At 36.0% G+C, this 19,809-nt stretch overlaps 1 protein-coding gene and 1 long non-coding RNA gene across 2 annotated transcripts; both read left to right on the top strand.

The window, feature by feature from the left end:
* Nucleotides 1–2,408: 2,408 nt before the first annotated feature.
* Nucleotides 2,409–5,861, top strand: LOC149541922 (actin). Its single transcript, XM_089796980.1, has 5 exons — nucleotides 2,409–2,482; nucleotides 3,984–4,072; nucleotides 4,250–4,643; nucleotides 4,756–5,369; nucleotides 5,495–5,861. Exons 2-5 carry the CDS (start codon nucleotides 4,013–4,015, stop codon nucleotides 5,558–5,560), a joined length of 1,134 nt encoding a protein of 377 aa, XP_089653106.1. The 5' UTR covers nucleotides 2,409–2,482; nucleotides 3,984–4,012; the 3' UTR covers nucleotides 5,561–5,861.
* A 696-nt stretch (nucleotides 5,862–6,557) lies between these two features.
* LOC149541923 (uncharacterized) lies at nucleotides 6,558–8,098 on the top strand. Its single transcript, XR_016355396.1, has 2 exons — nucleotides 6,558–6,698; nucleotides 7,236–8,098. It is a non-coding gene; the product is annotated as an uncharacterized LOC149541923 (long non-coding RNA).
* Nucleotides 8,099–19,809: the final 11,711 nt, after the last annotated feature.

The following is a 19,809-nucleotide window of genomic DNA, read 5'->3' on the forward strand; positions in this document are numbered from 1 at the left end:
TAGGATGCCCAAGGCACCTTGCTCCCTCCAATGTGGTCACAAATGGGAACTTGGGTTCTTACTTGGGGATGAGAAGCCAAAATTACAATCAAAATTGAGTTGCATCAAGCATGCTAGGTATAGAAGGCCTGAAATGCTAGAATATGATCTAGATAGGCAAGAAATGCAATTTCTGACCTTACAAAGATAAATATCATCACAATTCCATACAAGCTAAACTCTTCTATTTTCTTTTTCAAAAGTTAGTAAAGACACTCTTGTATGCTATTGACATTTAACAAATCAAAATAAATCATTACCGTGTGAAAGTAACAATACAATAATAAAGAGTAAAATTGCTATATTTTTACAATCAAGAAAATAAAAATCTCATAAAAGCGATGAGTTTCACATTAAGGAAGTTATGTAACATTAATTAAGATTTAGTTCCTAGTTTTTTATTCAATATTTATTGACCTATTTTATTTATATATAACTTAGTTATTTCAATAATATAAAATAAAGTACAATATTCACAAAAAAAGGAGGGGATATGAGATCACCCTTCACAAGTCAAACATTGAGACTATGGACAACAAAATATAAACAGACATAGCCTGCATAACAAATTACAAATGAGTAGAGCCTAGAACATAGGACATCACATTATTACACATGCAAGCTTTAATGAAAAGCAAAATATGTATACTAATAGAGTTGTGAGAAAATAGGACATCATTCCTCTCTTTCCATAAAGAAAAAGGATTTCCACTTTGAAAGCGCATTATATCTTACTAAACTTGAAGGGGATACAAGACCAATGCTCTGAGAGCCATATGCTACGAAAAAGGTTTGAATTCAGAAGGGGTGAAAGAAATCATGAATCTAACTCCACAAGTTTTTTAGCGTGAACCAAAATAAGCTAGGCAAAGTGGGCAAGCTTAAACTTAATAATGGTAGACCATATATTTAGGAGTCTATGTTGCCACCGATAATTCAAAAAAGGAACCTTGGGAAGGTGCATAAAGAGTCAACAATACCCCAATAATGACTCCTAACTGCAAAATGCGAAGTTGGGATCAAATGCCAACCTTTATATCGACCTATATTTTTTGAATAAGTGTGAACATGATTTATCCATACATCTAAATAATACTTCCAAAAACTTCTCAAATAATTATCACCATTAAAACTTAAAACTATTCGCCTTGACTTTGTGGTTAGTGGGAAGTGTTACAAGCTAGTTTGATTCCAACAAATTTCTTCGATTAGCTCTTGCAATTTTACTTGTTTGTGCAAATAAAGAAGATAACAAGGAAAATAATATGCAAGAAAATCTCTATATTTGATTGTGTAAGTTTTTTTATCACCAATATTTCAAATTATGATATATAATTTGAAATGTTAATGGTAAAAATCTCATACAATCAAATATAATGTTTTTCTTGAATATTCAAATAGATTGTGAAAACCTGATAGCTATGAAAGAAAATTATATCAATAAATAGAACCTTCTTGGAGACTTTGGATCCCAGCAATGTAAGCTAAAGAAGATAGTTGTGATTCTCCTTCCTCCCACTGCTAATACTTATGCTTACCAATCTTGTTTACATTTTTATACTCCAAAGTGTTACCTCACCAGAGAAGCTAGAAATATAACTATTTGCATCCACATTTTACTTAAATATATATAACACTATTTTATAAATAATAAATAAAACTATTCATCTTGACCCCTACATCTAAGAGTAGCATATCCCTAATTTAGTGGAGGGCCCATCCAAAAACATAATCCAAACATATTTTTTTAAGCATCCCCAACATCAAATGTATAGGTCCAACATTGTTTTTTCTCACACAAATACTACAATATATGCAACACACAAACAAACGTAACGTTAGTGCCACGTAGGACGCACGCATAGTATCTTGCCGCTTAAGCTAAATCTGCACCCAGCTAGCATTATTCCAAATTCTTCTCCAAATCTGCCAGCTGGCATCACAAAGCGACCTTCAAAGTGGGGTCCACACAACAATACTTACAATCGGAATTTTCCCTCCAACTCACTTTTGTCGGCCTTAAAAAAATCGCCGGCGAGGAATAGAGAGAAACCGGCATAAAAAGCAAAGCCTCGCCGTGAAAATTTAATATCGTTCGATCTTCATTCGTATTTCTGAGCCGTTAGATCAGTTTGACCAGAGTCGCGATTTTACTTTCACAGAACTTAACTGAGCCTGGTTCGAACCGCAGTGCGGGGTTCGGAAAGGAGGGTCCAGATTCGCCGGCACGTTGGACGAGCGGTGGGATTTGAGTGTTAGGCTGTATGTCAGTGGATTCCATGTGCATTTCATTTCGTTATAATTTGTGTAATTTGGAGTAAATTCGGCCGCAGGTCTTTAAACAGACTATCGAGAGACTTCTGCGATTTGTTCATTTCCTCACTGTAAACGGGCCGTCGTCAGGCGGAAAGCTAATCTACTGATCAGCGTCCCTCATTGTAAGGTATGCATTTTCCTTTTCTTTTCGCCTGTCAACTACTTACGGATTTCAGATTCCCTCTCTGTGTTTATGATGAGATTCAGTTTTTAGAGCGCTTTTGGTCTTTATAATTTTGTTTTGACGGTAGGATTCGATCCTTGGACCTCCGGCCTGATGTTTTTATTGGCATTGCGGTGTTTTTGTTCCTGAATTCTTTGTAAGCTTTTTGGAACTTTGCTTGATTATCGGTGGATTCGGATCTTCGTTGGGTATCCGAATCTGTTATTTCTGACGGGATCGGGTATCTAAAGATCCGATCTTTATTCATAATCGTGCTGCAAAACCCTACTTTGTTATGGCGCATTGGGAATTCAATCCTTTTTTGTTTATTTTTTTTGAATCGATAGTACAGGGTTTGTATTGCCTTTTTTCGTAATGTTTATGTTAAGGATGAATGGTCGGTGCACTCGATCATCAGAATTGCCCAAGGAAATACTTCTGTTAAGTATAAAATAACATATTATGTTTTCTGGCATTCTGATGTTGGATTACAGAGAGTGATCTGAAACGTTGATGATAATTCTTTTAGTCAATTGAATCCCTGAAAATTAAGGATTGTGGAAATCTTACAGGTTTGGTTTTGTTGTGTTGTGTCATAAGGGCTCTATTTTGTTGTTTTTGGAGAGGGTTTTTCTGTCTACTTGTAATTTATGAACGATCTTCCTCCTCATGCCATTTTGTAGTGTTGTTTCTTATCAGATTGTTTTTAATTAAACATTTTGAACATACAATTTGTTTTGGATGACACTGTTATTATGCTTGCCTTAACCATCTTGTTTCGTTGTTTTTCATTAGATGAGTGTTTATGTGCAATTAAACATATTCCCAAATAGTGGCTTGAATACCTCGTTTTGGCTTATTTTTCAGTGACTGGTCTATATGACTTCCTTCCTTCCCACTGGCCAATTTTCTGAGGAATCTAACCCGGCTGAGGATTTTAGGATAGCAAATGATAGTTTGATGTAGAAGTAATTTTGTTGAATGAATTTCTTTTGGTGTCTTGATAGAGTCACAGTTCCTTATTATTCTCAATTGTTGTTTTCTATATGATACGTTGTAAGATAAAGATTGAACGTGTATGAAAGTTGTTTTTATTTATGTCATCGTAGATTTGGATCGGATGATTTTCTTAGGTCATGCAGTCAATTTGTTTATTCATTTTACCAATTTCAGTGTTGCCTGGTTCGCTTTATTCCGAGCCTTCCCATATATCAGTAAATGGTTATTTTTGGTCGGTGCTCTGTTTGGGTCATTCTTGAATGCCTTTAATTGTAGAAATTTGAATGCCAATGTGAACCTCTTCTATGCCATGGATTAGGCCAACCCTGATTGTTATGCGTATGTCCATGATTGTAATAATTGTTTAATTGCCACATCTACATAGTAAAGACATTAATCTTTTTTCAACGACCATTTAGTTCCTTTGTTCCGAATGCTTATAGCTGCCTAACTTCCTCCATTGTAGACTGTACTTTTTTAGCAGCGTATTACAAGATGGCCGATGCAGAGGACGTTCAGCCCCTCGTCTGTGACAATGGAACTGGAATGGTGAAGGTGAGTTTTGTTAACTTCCGTCAGTTGACAGCTATTAAGTTCTGGCCATCATAGAAATTCTGTTGGTTGATATCATAGAGTTTCTGGGTATGTTCTGGTATAATTGCCATCCCACTGGTTCATATTTAGATGAAAAATACTGTAAAAATTAAAGCATTTTCCGTCTTTTCATGCCAGGCCGGTTTTGCTGGAGATGATGCTCCCAGGGCAGTGTTTCCCAGTATCGTGGGAAGACCTCGACACACTGGAGTCATGGTGGGGATGGGACAGAAGGATGCGTACGTAGGTGATGAGGCCCAATCTAAAAGAGGTATTCTCACATTGAAGTACCCAATTGAGCACGGAATTGTGTCTAACTGGGATGACATGGAGAAGATCTGGCATCATACTTTTTATAATGAGCTTCGAGTTGCTCCAGAAGAACATCCTGTTCTTCTCACTGAGGCACCTCTTAACCCGAAAGCAAACAGAGAGAAAATGACCCAGATTATGTTTGAAACATTTAATACACCGGCGATGTATGTTGCTATTCAAGCCGTTTTATCTCTATATGCAAGTGGTCGTACAACCGGTGAGTGTGTCTTCCATATTTTTGCAACATACAACCAATATTTTAATAAATGCTCTTCTATCCTTGAAATTGCCTTAGACTAACAATCATAAGTGCGGAATATGTATTACAGGAATTGTTCTCGATTCTGGTGATGGTGTCAGCCACACTGTTCCAATTTATGAAGGATATGCACTTCCCCATGCTATCCTTAGGTTGGATCTCGCTGGACGTGATCTGACAGATGCTTTAATGAAGATCTTGACTGAGAGAGGGTACTCATTCACCACTACTGCTGAGCGTGAAATTGTTCGTGATATGAAAGAGAAGCTTGCTTATGTAGCACTGGACTACGAACAGGAGCTTGAGACAAGCAAGACCAGTTCCTCCCTCGAGAAGAGTTATGAGCTTCCAGATGGACAAGTGATTACGATTGGTGCAGAGCGGTTTAGGTGCCCTGAAGTATTGTTCCAACCTTCTATGATTGGAATGGAAGCTGCAGGTATCCATGAGACAACCTACAACTCCATTATGAAGTGTGATGTGGATATCAGGAAGGATCTCTATGGAAACATTGTTCTCAGTGGAGGGTCTACAATGTTTCCTGGCATTGCTGATCGTATGAGCAAAGAAATCACTGCTCTTGCCCCGAGCAGTATGAAAATTAAAGTTGTTGCACCACCTGAAAGGAAGTACAGTGTTTGGATTGGTGGGTCAATTTTGGCATCTCTTAGTACATTCCAACAGGTAATCACCGGCAGTATTTTTAATGTTTCTTATTCTGTGATCTGATAAAATTTTATGTTTTATATCTACATGGAGTGTATCTAAATTAAGTGTAGATGCGAATGATTATTTTTGTTTTAATGCAGATGTGGATTGCAAAGTCAGAGTATGATGAGTCTGGACCGTCAATTGTCCACAGAAAATGCTTTTGAGTTCATTGTCTTCATGAATTTTGGGAGTTAGTGTTGCAGGGTTATAATGTTGCCGAGTATTTACTAGGTGAAGAGAATATAGGTCTGTTCTTGTTGGAGTTACAGCAAGTTCTGTTGTTAGTACTGCTATCTTTGTTTGTTTTATGGCAAGATTTTAGCCCAAAATCTGCTTCTTGTTTTTCATAATTATGTCAACTGTGTACTGGTTTGCATGGAGATGATTATTTTAAATCTCCACAATGACAGTTTGGATGACAAGATGAGAGTTTTATCAATTATATTTACAGCTAAATTTTACCTAGCAATGTTTTCATTTTAAGTGTATCAACAATATTTATATGTGGAATTTATTTTCTTTTACTGTTCAAGGCTTCGGAACTTGTTTGAATGGATTGTTATTTACAATAGCAGGTTGAGTTTCAATGATGACATTGCATAGAATGGAAGAGTAATAAAGTTCATTTAGAAACAAAAAATTCCATTTCGAGTTATATTTGTTCTTGTTATAATTTTAAATTTTATGGAATATCTGAAATCATATAATTGAATGTTAAAAATCTTACATGTTCAAACTTTAAAGCAAGCTGGGGTGAGAGATCTATGGGACAAAAACCTTTATTTGTTAAGAAAGAAAACCTTGAATCCCTTATATATTTTGCTGCCGTTAAATTGCAAGTGCTGCATGTATTGGTGCATTTTGTCAAAACGAATTTTATATCGGTACATATTTTTCAAATGAATATTAATGGTCATATAGGAAGAACAAGGTTCCCAAATGAGTAGAAATAATCTTATTGGGTCACAACTCCTAAGAACGTAAAGAATGTTTAAAAAATAAGATATTATTGTGTCACAAAACCAGAGAGCTTGATAAATTTTATCTGCTTTTACAAATAAGTTTATGAACAAGATAGTTGAAATTATGTATATCCAGGTCTGATCTAAAAGGACCTAAATTCGATTGTTAAAACTCTTAAATTGTTGATGTGTTCCTCAGCTTTGCAGGTTATGATATCAATAACAGATGGTCAGATGAATCCCAATAAACACTCTACTCTAGCATTGTTTTCAAAACGTAGACGACTGTTGCAGTGAAATATTGTAATTTGACAGATGGCAGCCTGGAAGGATATTAAAGGTATTGCGATTATGGTTTTATTTTTCTTGGAGTCTAAAAAAGACGCTGCCAGTTTCAGAAGATAAGAGTTGGGAGGTTCAAATACTTTAGAAAGTAGGATTTACTGATGCTTGTAAAAATAAGTTTCATTGATATACTTATAAACTAGAACTAGATCTATCTGATGGGAGTAAATAATATAGCGCCTGTCTATTCATGTAATGGAAAAGCATATCTGGGAGTAGATATTTATTGGATTTCACGTTTAATGATTTGATTTTTGTCTCTCTGATTTTCTGAGGATATCTACTGTTATGTACATTGTTTTCATACAAAAATACAAAAGTATTCAAATTAGATTGCAGCATTAACTATATGCTGAAATCTAATACACGGCCGGGTTTCAGTTTTTTCCTTGGCATAAAGGTCCAGCACAGTTAGTATAGTTCAGCATTTGGCATCTTAGTTATAATGGGCGCGTAGCTAGTGGGCAATCCCGGTTGAAGCACGTATATGAACAGGTGTTGTGCTAAGCTTCGTTTGATAAAAGTGTTGCAGGTTGCTACATCTGATCTGAGTTACCTATGCTTCGCTCTGTGCATGTTTGATGTTGTGTACGAACGCTTGGTACCTTTGTCTACACGTGGGTACATGGATGATTCGATGATGCATGCATGGATAGCTTTCCGTGTTGGGGGTGAAAATGTTTGGTTTTGGACCTTGTGATGGGTATCAAAGTTTTGTGAAGTGCCCAAGGAAGGTGTTCCCAAGGTGTACCTGCATTTTTTGATGCTCCATATGGTTTGGTTTTGGCGAGCACATTTCACTTGATACAAAATCTTGCATTGTTGCACAATGGAAAGTTGCTAAATGAAGAATCTTTCAATCTGTTCGTTGTAAGACTATTATGTCAGCATTGTTAGATCAGGTTATCTAGGTAAACACTAGGGGACATCTTATTTTGTTCACCGAGCATCAAGAATGCTTTTGCGCATGACAGTTCTAGGTGTCCCAGAGGTGCACTAAGTCAATCTGAACAACAATTTTTAGAGGGTGCTATCTTGGACCTCATGACAGGTATCAAAGTTACATGAAGTGTGCCCGAAATGTGTTCCTAAGGTCCAAGTGCTTGTTGCTCAATTTTTTGATGCTCCACATGGTTTGGTTTTGTGAGTATGTATTACGTGACACAAAATCTTGCATTGTTGTACATTGGAAAGTTGCTAAATGGAGCATCTTTCAATCTGTTCATCGTTAGACCATTCTATCAACTTTGTTAGGTCTAGTTGGATGGGTAAATACTAGGGGATGCCTTGTTTTGCTCACTGAGCATGGAGAATGGTTTCATGCATGCCAAACCTAGGTTTGCCTTTGGAACGACTCGCGAGATAATGGATCAAGTAGTCAATTTGATACACAAAGTTGAATGATCTCTTGCAAATCTGGTTCTAGTATTAAATCCACCTAAATACAATGTTCCAACCCTTAGATTTCACTCCTCAAACCAAATTACAATTAGAATCCACTCACATGTCATAGGGTATGCGAGAATAGATACAAGTATAACAACATACAAGTTACATGATAACATATATACATCAACTAAATAGAAGTCTCTGAGATAAGAATAATAATGATAATGGTATAACTATATAACGAGCATCCAACATTTCCAAATCTGAGAGGGACGCAAATGGTAAGAAGGCACTAACTCCCGACCATGTGGTCACTTAGTCAGGCTCCCACTCCCACCGTGCAAAGAATATAATGAACGACACACAAACAAATATCAAACCATAAAACAATCTTAGGCAAGGAATCCTGATAGCCAAATCTACTTCAAGGGTAATAAACTACAAAAAAAGGAAAGATAATCCAAATAAAAAAGACACTCAATTTAATACCATCACCACATATGAAGCCAACATACAAATGTCAAGTATAAATCAAGTATCAAAAATCAAGAGATAACATCAATTAAAGATATCCAATTCAAGTCAAAAGTCATATTTCAAAAGTACAACATCTAACAAATCACCAACTGTCATCAATGAAAGTAAATAATTAGCAATCAATACATCCAACTATAAAACACCACCAATAAATACGCCACTAGAGGCAAATACAAAATTTACGAAGGAGACTTAGACTACATACTAGGGAGTGTCATCACATGGTCAAACTACTCGAGTTACCCTGGATTGGTCTCTCATTAGACCTTAGACCCTGAAGCATTGAGTTATGTTGGATTGGTCATTCTAGACCCCAGAGCCTCAACTTGACACATATGGAACCAGAATACCCTCTTATGAAGATGAGACAAACTAGTCATACCTCTCACTAGGTATCATCCCATTCCCATCCTTAGCTTCTACAAGCACTCAAGGCATGGCTGAGACAAAATCTTTATCTTTTTAATGGTTTTAAAATATTTTAATTATTATGTTATCACTAATTACACAACTTACAATGAGTTACTTTGGCAGCTACTTTGGGCTTCGAGCCCCATTGCAAGCCATTCTCATAGACAAGCATCTAGACTACCTTCCCAAACTCACAAACCACAATTGTGTCTCATATCACAAAAATAATACTGATCAAATTTGGCTCCTTAACAGGCAACCCAAAATAACACTGGTTCTCAATACCCAAGTTCTCATAAATGCTCAATATCATAAAGCTCATAAGACATGAATCTCAATTCAAACAACAAATTACACCATGACATCAAAATAAATAATCATTAAAAAAATCTCAAAAATGTCTTTGGTGCACATCTTAACTTGGCCAAGTAAACAACCCACAAAGAAAACCATCACGAAAATAAACATTACAAAACTAAAAATAGAATATATAAGAAAACACACAGTTTTCAACCATATAGTTTAATTCTATCAATTTTTGTACTTTAATTTAGGTCATAATTAATTTGTATTGTGATTGCTTTTATGACACTTTTCCAAACATGCTCTACTTGGCCACCGGTTTTTAATTTGGCATCGACTCTTTTAGATATGTTTCAATAGGGGTTTTTAGTTTCGATGCTTTTTTGATATCTTTTTCTACTGTCAGAGTTAGGAGTTCAATTTTGCACTTCGGAGGACGTATCTTGAGCATCTGATCTCCGATTTGAGAAATCTTTATATCATTGGAAATGTCTTTTTGAGCTTTTTCCAATGATGCTGGTTGTTTTTTCATATTCTACTATAGGCACATTCTATTCAATTTTATGCATTTATGCATTCTGGTGGATAACTTGGTTGTTTTAGGTCCAGGGATCGATTTCGTTGCTTTAGATGATTCATCGTGACTTGTACTATTTATTGTATTAGTCTTATGTCTCTTTTGGCCTATTTAGATATCATTTGTATGCATTCTTGCAAACACATTGAGATAAAGTGCCTTGTTGCATCTATATTTTCGTTTCAGTTGTTTGCCTTTTGATTTGAGTAGTCTCATCTGAGGACAATCATGTAGATTATTGTATTCTTGAAATTCACCATATCTTGTACCTTATTGTACATGCACCACTCTGATAAAGTGCCATGGGGGGTTGATGTTTTGCCTTTGTTTGCCATCTTCCTTTGTCCAGTGAGTGTCCCTTCCGTGACATTAGCCTCATGACGTGTCTGAGATTGATCACTTTAGTACACACATATCTATTCTTTTGTGCATCCTGATCATAGTTCCTTGACATGCAGTTCTTTTGGCCCACTTTTCCAGTTGTCTGTCACCTCACCCTTATCTACATATGGGGGGGGGGGGGGGGGGGGGGTTCTTTTGTTGTTTCTCATACTTAATTGGTTCATTTGATCAACTCTTTAGGCTTTGGTATTTTATGCCATCTATATCTTCAAGTTTAGTTGTTTGCCTTTGTGTGCCTTCTGATTCGATGCATATTACAGTCTTCTCTATCTGATCAAGGTTTATTTCAGTGAAGGATCTTCAGATTAGCAATTACTTTTGATAGAGCTTTGCAGCTTCTACATACTCCACTGTTGTTCTACATGATCATCTTTTGTTCCTATCTTCTAGGACATTCCCTAGTTTGGAGGCTTCTTTAGTCCTTCACTAGTTTCTTTCAGCATGTTTTCCATCTCTTTTTAGAGTAGGGTTTTTCTCATGTGGTTTTCTCTATTTCTCCCATTCTCAATGATTTCGTTGTGCTTGGGTACCTCATTAGGCCTTTTTTGTTGGGACCAATTTCTTCTTTTAGTAGTAGTTTCTAGGTTTTTAGCTACTCCCTAAGTTTATCTTAAGCGGAGGTGTTAGAGTAATTAAATATTTTCTAATTAACTCTAGTCTAGTTAAGCTAAATTTTAGGCATCTAATAATTAATTCTTTTATTAATTATTTTGATGTAACTTAGGTTAGACATTTTTAGGGTTTTGATCTCCCTTAATTCTAACTAGATCTATAATAAAAATTTTACATGTTATCAGAGCTAAGGCTGCTAGGAAAATAAATGTATTTTTTTGTTTACAGGTATTAAAGATCGAGTTTTCCAAGATGGAATTTTGAGCGTCTGTCTTTATCATGCCATTCAATTATTTTGAGTAGATGCCACCAATTCTGCTTAGGCCCACAAGCAGAGGCTTGGATCGAAATGTTACGACATCAAAGGTTGGACATGATTTAGAGATAGGCCAAGATCATGCTCTCTTTGCATAGATCTTGCCAATATTTTCTTTCTAGTGATGCACTACTTTTGTGGATTTGTCATGCCTCTTGGTGTGAATTCTTCATTTGCTTCCATACTTAGATTTATAGATAACTGACACCTGTATTTTCAATCAGCAACTTATTCTTGCATGATTGAGTAGTGTCGTTAGGGTCGCTCATATAGACTCATGTGTTAGCTGCATCCTTGAATGGTAGATGTTTTGTCTATGTTCACCATTTATCCATTGTTTGTGGGAGCTATGCAGATTATTGTCTACTATAGCTTTGATTTGATTGATAGATGTTTTGCCTTTTTTTATTGTTCGAGTAGTGTTGTTGGGGACACTCATGCAGATTGATCTTGATCTTGATCTTGGTTTCAAAGGAGGTTCTTCATTCAACACTTTGGCGGTTATGATTTGACAGATATCCATAATATTTTTCATGTCACAAAAGAATTTCTCTCTGTAGATTTTAAAGCAAGGTTTGTAGATTTTCCCTCTTATCTCATTTATTTAAATTTACATCTATATTCCTTAGTTAGAATTAAGGGGGGTTGTTGATGTTATTAATTCTAACTCAATGTTTTAAGCAGTGAGATCCAGTTTGAACGGTGATATCGCAGTCTCTAGTCTTCTTTGCATGTTTAAACTCAAAGACAACTGGGTTAATTTTATCATACTTGCTCCGTCAAACAATTGAGCACTAGTTTCAGATTCCTATGTTTATGCATTGATTTGTTATATAAATCATGCAATAGTGTAAAGATTTTTTATGGAGAATACATTGAATCAATACATTTTTTAAATTCTCGGTAGCTTTGTATTTCTTCAATATTTTTTCCCTGGATGTTTGTTTCAATTCCTAACTAGATCTATAGCAAAATTTTTACAAGAACTAGCCACTATAAAAATGACTCCCTCATTAATATGCTGATAAAGATGTGGAGGAATCTATGATGTCAACAGCTCAAAATGATACAACATGAGAATCAGATGCAACTATGAAGAATACATATATTTGTATAACACATAATCAATTAATTTTTTTGGGTACCTCTATGAATTTAGCAATACGTCCTTTCATTGTGCGTTGTCAATGGTGAAGTTGCAACATTTAGACATCTAGTGTAAATCTATTAGACAACCATTCTAGTGTAGGAGCACCAAGAGAGCATGAAGGTCCTCCAAGAGAGCATCAAGGTACACTTGGGTCACCTAAGGGATCCTAACAATTAGAGGATGAATAAAGACCATGAAATAAAGTCATTTTGATATAGGAGCATCCTGGGTTGCCTTGTTATCCTGTTCATTTTTTTGTTCATTCTACAGTTGGTGCCGAGTTACTATAACACTCTTCATGTGCCGAGTTATTGTAGCATTCCTTCATGTGCCGAGTTACCTAGTTGATGTCGAGTGATGTCAAGTTACTAGTTTCCAATTGATGTCGAGTGCCAGTTTCTAGTTGATGCTGAGTGATGCTGAGTTGTCAATTTCCAGTTGATGTCGAGTGCCAGTTTTCAGTTGATGCTGAGTACCAGTTTTCAGTTGATGCTGAGTGCTAGTTTTCAGTGGATGTCGAGTACCAATTTCCTAGTGGGTGTCGAGTTGTCTATTTTTGGTTCTTAGTGGGAGCCGACTTGCATATTTAATTTCGATCGTAAATTTAATGATAGGATCTTGTGTTGGCCTTCCTCTTATGTAATGATTCTAGAATGATCTTTAAGCCATTTTGGCAAGTATAAATAGAGAGTTTAGGCTTAGAGTTAAGAAAGTTTTGGGGAGAAGTTTTTGGGAAAAAAGAAGTGGAAGAGAGAGCAGATGAGGGAGTAGAACTGAAAGTGCAAATTTGCAGTTAGATCTTTGAATGTGAATGTATTTTGTAATTGGCCGTAACCCAGAAGGCCTCACAGTTGGGCATGTATGAAGATATTCTTGATGAATCAATAAAAATAATTCACTCTTCTTCCTCCTTTGGTTGCTGTCCACTTGTGTTTGCTTCCGTTGTGTTAACTCTTGCAAGGTGGTTTGAATAGCTGGTTGAGCCTTTGGCCCTAGTTATTCATCCTCTTGCCTACGTCAATTGGTATCAGAGCTTGAGGTTCATCCTTGTGGAGATTGGATCATGTAGAACCCTGATTTGGATTTGGTTGTAGGGTGGCAGATTTGCGGATTTAACCTATAACTTGCAAAGGGTTACGATCTTGCAGGAACCTGATTTGTAAAGATGGTTCGTGGTAGAGGAAATAATGTTGATAATGCTATATTGGATCAATTGAGACAAATTGCAGCTAGATTAGATGCTATGGAGACAACCCAGAGGAGAGGAGCACATCTTGATGATGTAAGTGATGATGAAGCAGCAACACCAAACCATTATCCAGAACCTGAAGGAGATCAAGATGAGGAAAGATTGTTGAGATTATTGTCTAGAGCGAATTCAAAGCCTGCTATAGAAGTTGTTCCTTGTGATGGAAAATTGGACACCGATGCTGTGTTGGATTGGATCTCTGATATAGAGAAGTTCTTTGAGTATGAAAACACTCCTGATAATAGAAAGGTGAAGATTGCAGTCACTAGGTTGAAAGGTCATGCATCACTATGGTGGGAGCACTTGCAAACTGATAGACAAAGGAGAGGAAAAGAGAAGATCAGAACTTGGCCAAAGATGGTGAACAAGGTAAAGAACAAATTCCTTCCTGCTGATTACCAAGTTAGCTTGTTGAGAAAGATGCAAAATTTGAAACAAAAGGATATGACTGTAAAAGAATATACTGAGGAATTCTATAGATTAGACATTAGATCTAGACATGTGGATGGTGATGTTGAGAAAATTGCAAGGTACATTAATGGATTGAGATTTGGAATGCAAGATGAAATAAGTTTTGTGAAGCTGGAAAGTGTAGAAGAAGCATATCAATATGCCTTGAAAGCTGAGGAGATCTTGACAAAGAAGCATGAACAAAGACAGAGAGGTAGAGGTGGTAGATTCTAGAGAGGCAGAGGTAGATCTTATGGAGAAAGTGGCAGATCTGACAGTTCTATGCAAGATAAAGGAAAATCTGAATGGAAGAATGATGACAAAGGAAAGACTGAATGGAAAAGTGGTAATTCTTACCGAGGAGGCACTAATTCTTACTGAGGAAGAGGTAATTCTTATTCTAAAGGTGGATTTCATGGTAATTGTTTTAGATGTGGCAAAGAAGGGCATAGATCCTTTGAATGTAGATCTTCTAAAGGTGGGCAAAATAATAGAAATGCTATGATTCAAGAAGACATTGAGAGTTCACCAAGTGGACTTGAGGCTAGAGAAAATTTGATGGTGAGAAGAACCTTATGTAATAAGGGAGGTGATGAGGAACCTGTTTTAAGGAGAAGTCTTTTCATTAGAAGAGCTAGTTACAAAGTTAAAGTTACAGTTACAGTGGAAGTTCTACAAATCTGGCATTAGAAGAGCTAGTTACAAAGTTGCAGTTGTAGAGGCTGAAACATTCCAAACCTTATCATGTTTCATGGATCAAAGATGAGCATAAGATATTGGTAAGTGAGTAATGCCTTGTGAAGTTCAAAATTGGACATTACTTTGATGAAGTTTTGTGTGATATTATGCCCATGGATTGTTGTCATATTTTGTTGGGTAGACCTTGGCAATATGATAGATATGTTGAACATGATGGAAGATTGAATCAATATACTCTTTGGGTAAATGGGAAGAAACAAACATTGTTGCCTTTGATCGAAGGTCCAGATGAGGTTAATTGTACTACTGTAAAAATTTGCATGGTTAATGGGAAACAATTTGAAAAGGAAATGAAAAAGAATCAAGTCTATTTTGCTATAATTCCAAGAAAACTGAGTTTTGTCAATGGAGACTGAGTGAAGGAAAATAGTGTTAACCGAGTGCTAGTCAGTGGTGACCGAATGATAGATGGTAGTATTGACCGAGTACTAGAAGAAATTGCAGAGTTGTTGAATGAGTATAAAGAAATTATTGCTGATGATATTCCTGATGGTTTACCTCCAGTAAGAAGTATAAGTCATTGTATGGATCTGATCCCTGGAGCTAGTTTTCCAAACAAAGCACCATATAGATTGACACTTGTAGAGAATGAAGAACTTAATAGACAAGTGCATGAGTTGTTGCAAAAATGTTTGATCAGAGAAAGCTTGAGTCCATTTGCTGTACCTACTGTATAGCACCTAAAAAGAATGGAGAATGGAGAATGTGTACTGATTCTAGAGTCATTAACAAGATAACAGTGAAATATAGGTTTCCTATGCCGAGGATGGATGACATAATGGATTGTTTGAGTGGAGCAAATTATTTTACCAAGATTGATTTGAAGAGTGGCTATCATCAGATCAGAATCAGAGAAGGTGATGAATGGAAGACTGCTTTAAAGACAAAAGATGGTTTGTATGAATGGTTGGTTATGCCTTTTGGTTTGACTAATGCACCTAGTACTTTCATGAAGTTGATGAATGAAGTTCTGAAAAGATTCTTGGGTAAATTTGTGATTGTTTATTTGGATGATATTATGATATTCAGCAAGACTAAGGAAGAACATCTTGAGTATATTAGACAAGTATTGCAGAGGTTGAAAAATGAAAAGTTGTTGATTAATTTGAAAAAGTGTTCTTTTATGCAAGAGGAGATTGTGTATTTGGGATTTGTCATTTCAGCTAATGGTTTGAAGATGGATCCTGAGAAGGTTAAATCAATTTTAGAATGGCCTACACCTGAGAATGTGAGTGAGGTAAGATCATTTCACGGTTTGGCTAGTTTTTACAAAAAATTTATAAAGAATTTTAGTGTTGTTTGTAATGCTATGACTGAAACAATGAGGGGAGATAAAAAGGAATTCAAGTGGACACATGGAGCTGATAAGAATTTTGAGACTTTGAAACAAAAGGTTGATGAATTACCTGTATTGGCTTTACCTGAGTTCAACAAAGTATTTCAAGTTGAATGTGATGCAAGTGGTAATGCAATAAGAGATGTATTAAGTCAAGAAGGTAAGCCTGTTGCTTTCTTTAGTGAAAAGTTGAATGATGCTAAAAGGAAATATTCTATGTATGATCAAGAATTTTATGCCATTGTTCAAGCATTGAAGAAATGGAGACATTATTTGATGCCTAAGGAGTTTGTGTTGTATACTGATCATAAAGCTTTACAATTCTTGGGAAGTCAACATAAATTGAATCAAAGACATATAAAGTGGGTTGAGTATTTGCAAAGTTTTACATTTATGATCAAGCATAAGAGTGGAGTTACTAACAAAGTTGTTGATGCATTGAGTAGAAGACGTTTTTTGTTGACTGAAATGAAGTTGAAATTTTTGGTTTTGATAAAATGAAATAATTGTATGATGTTGATCCTGATTTTTCTAAGGCGTGAAGAGAGTGCAAAGCACCAAATTTGACAGATCACATAAGTAAGTATGATGAGTATTTCATTGAAGAATGTATGTTGTTCAAAGGCATCCAGTTGTGTATTCTTAGAAGTTCTATGAGGTTGAATTTGTTTAAGGAAAAGCATAGTGGTGGATTAGTTGGACATTTTGGAATTGATAAGACATTGAGTTTGCTGAAAGAGAGGTATTATTGGCCACAAATGTATAAGGATGTTCATAAATTTGTAAAGAGTTGTGGAGTTTGTCAAGTTGCAAAGGGAGTGAGTCAACATACTGGTTTGTATACACCTATTACTATTCTTAAGAAACCTTGGACTGACATTAGTGTGGATTTTGTTCTTGGATTGCCTAAAACAGTGAAAGGGTATGATTCCATATTTGTTGTAGTGGACAGATTTTCTAAGATGGCTCATTTTATACCATGTAAGAAGACATCAGATGTTGTGCATGTTGTTGAACTTTTCTTTAAAGAGATTGTGAGATTGCATGGATTACCAAGAAGCATTATTTTAGATAGAGACAGTAAGTTTGTTGGTTATTTTTGGAAGACTTTGTGGAAGAAGATGGGTACTGAGCTGAAGTTCAGTTCTACATTCCATCCACAAACAGATGGACAGACAGAGGTTGTGAATAGAAGCTTGGAAAATTTGTTGAGATGTTTAATTGGGAATAAGCCAAGTAATTGGGAGATGGTATTGGCACAAGCTAAATTTGCATATAACAATTCTATGAATAGGAGTACAAGGAAGACACCTTTTGAGATTGTTACTGGAATGCATCTTAGAGGTATATTAGATTTGAGAGATGTTGTTGGTGAAGAAAAGAAAAGCGCTGCAGGAGAAGAATTTGTTGATTTTATGGAGTCCTTGCATAAGAAAGTGAAGTTGAGGTTGGAACAAAGCAATCAAAAGTATAAGGAGAATGCTGATCAGTCTAGAAGAAACCATGATTTTCAAGTTGGTGATGAGGTGATGGTTCATCTAAAGAAAGGAAGATTCCCAGTTGGAACATATAGCAAGTTGAAGATGAAGAAATTTGGACCTTGTAAGATCCTAAAGAAGTTTGACAGTGGTAATGCTTATGAAGTTGAGTTACCTAATGACATGGATATATCTCCTATATTTAATATTGTTGATTTGTATAGGTATTAGGAGTCAGAGGATGAAGTTGTTATACCAGATGATTATCCTAAGAAATAGATTGAGGAAGTTGAACAGATATTGGATTAGAGAGTTGGCAAGAGTACAAGAGGAAAAGATTACTATGAATATTTGGTGAAGTGGAAGAACAGACCTATTGAAGATGCTTCATGGATTTCTCAATTTGAGTTGGATTCAGCTTAGGTTGGGACATCTCAATGATTCAGGAGAATTATTTCTTTCAGCCTTGGTTGTCTAATGCAGGAGCACCCTGGGTTGCCTTGTTATCCTGCTCTTTTTTTTGTTCATTCTACAGTTGGTGCCAAGTTACTGTAGTACTCTTCATGTGCCAAGTTATTGTAGAATTCCTTCATGTTTCGAGTTACCCAATTGATGTCGAGTGATGTCGAGTTACCAGTTTCCAGTTGATGTCGAGTGCCAATTTCCAATTGATGTCGAGTTGCCAGTTTCTAGTTGATGTCGAGTGCCAGTTTCTAGTTAATGTCGAGTGATGCCGAATACCAATTTTCAGTTGATGCCGAGTGCCAATTTCTAGTGGATGTCGAGTGCCAATTTCCTAGTGGGTATCAAGTTATCCAGTGGGTGTCAAGTTGTCTATTTTTGATTCTTAGTAGGAGCCGACTTGCGTATTTAATTTCAATCGTAAATTTAATGATAGGATCTTGTGTCGGCCTTCCTCTTATGTAATGATTCTACAATGATCTGTAAGCCATTTTGGCAAGTATAAATAGAGAGTTTAGACTTAGAGTTAAGAAATTTTTGGGGAGAAGTTTTTGGGAAAAAAGAAGTGGAAGAGAGAGCAGATGAGGGAGCAGAACTGAAAGTGCGAATTTGCAGTTGGATCTTTAAATGTGAATGTATTTTGTAATTGGTCATAACCCAGAAGGCCTCGCAACTGGGCATGTATGAAGATGTTCTTGATGAATCAATAAAAGTAATTCACTCTTCTTCCTCCTTTGGTTGCTGTCCACTTGTGTTTGCTTCCATTGTGTTAACTCTTGCAGGGTGGTTTGGATAGCTGGGTGAGCCTTTGGACCTAGTTATTCATCTTCTTGCTTGCATCACATTTTGATCTTATCATGGTGTAATAAGTGTCTTTTGGGCTAATAGTGCATTATTGAGTCAAAAAAATGTAAAATTGTCAAAGAGTTGCCAACTTGAGCCCAGAGGGCTAAATTAGGAGTTTATTGGGCAAAATAGGGGTTTCATGTTTTTAAATATGTTATAAGGTTATTTGAAGACCATTCCAAGTGATATTGGATTCATTAGGTTTGTGGTTGTCAAAGTGGACAAGTTGTTGTCAGCTTGACAACTTTTCCAAATCACAAAAAATGCATGATCAATTAGTTATAACTGATCATGCTCAGTTTACCTTGGGGGATTTTTTGGTGTTTGTCAGTTTTAGGAGTTGGAATAGAGTCTATTTATGATTTAAATGTAAAGTAAATGCAGAATGGAACATAGGTTTGATCAATGTAATGATGGTTGGGCACAACTTGAAGGTGCATGGTGAAAGAGGGTTTGATGAGCAACAATGGGTATAGACCAACAAGGGCTACTTTTTATGTTGGCATATATTGATGTAAGTTCATTACAAGGTGTTTGAGCCAGTGGTTAGATGTTATGGGGTTTTGATTGATTTAAAGAAAGCCCTAGGTTAGAGTCCTAAAAAGGAGGGTTTTATGAATGAGAATGAAGATGAGCATGGATACTCGTATACACTTGAAAATGAATCAATTTAAACCATAACTTAAGATTTTTTCATAGTTTAAAGGTCTGGTAGCAAGAGGATATAGGAGTTTCTTAATAAGTAGAGGCTAATTGGGCCTAATTTGATGGGTGAAAGGTATTGGAATTATTCACCAGTTCAAAATAATCCATATTGAGCTTGGGTTAT

This window comes from Cupressus sempervirens, chromosome 8 (assembly GCF_028749045.1).
Source record: "Cupressus sempervirens isolate cs-2001-9-10 chromosome 8, ASM2874904v1, whole genome shotgun sequence".
Classification (NCBI taxonomy): domain Eukaryota; kingdom Viridiplantae; phylum Streptophyta; class Pinopsida; order Cupressales; family Cupressaceae; genus Cupressus; species Cupressus sempervirens.

What these genes read in the sequence shown, in the direction of transcription:
- LOC149541922 (XM_089796980.1), top strand. Translation starts at nt 4,013, where the DNA reads ATGGCCGATGCAGAGGACGTTCAGCCCCTCGTCTGTGACAATGGAACT. An exon ending in ATGGAACTGGAATGGTGAAG is followed by an intron (nt 4,073 to 4,249) that starts GTGAGTTTTGTT and finishes TTTTCATGCCAG; the next exon opens with GCCGGTTTTGCTGGAGATGA. An exon ending in TGCAAGTGGTCGTACAACCG is followed by an intron (nt 4,644 to 4,755) that starts GTGAGTGTGTCT and finishes TATGTATTACAG; the next exon opens with GAATTGTTCTCGATTCTGGT.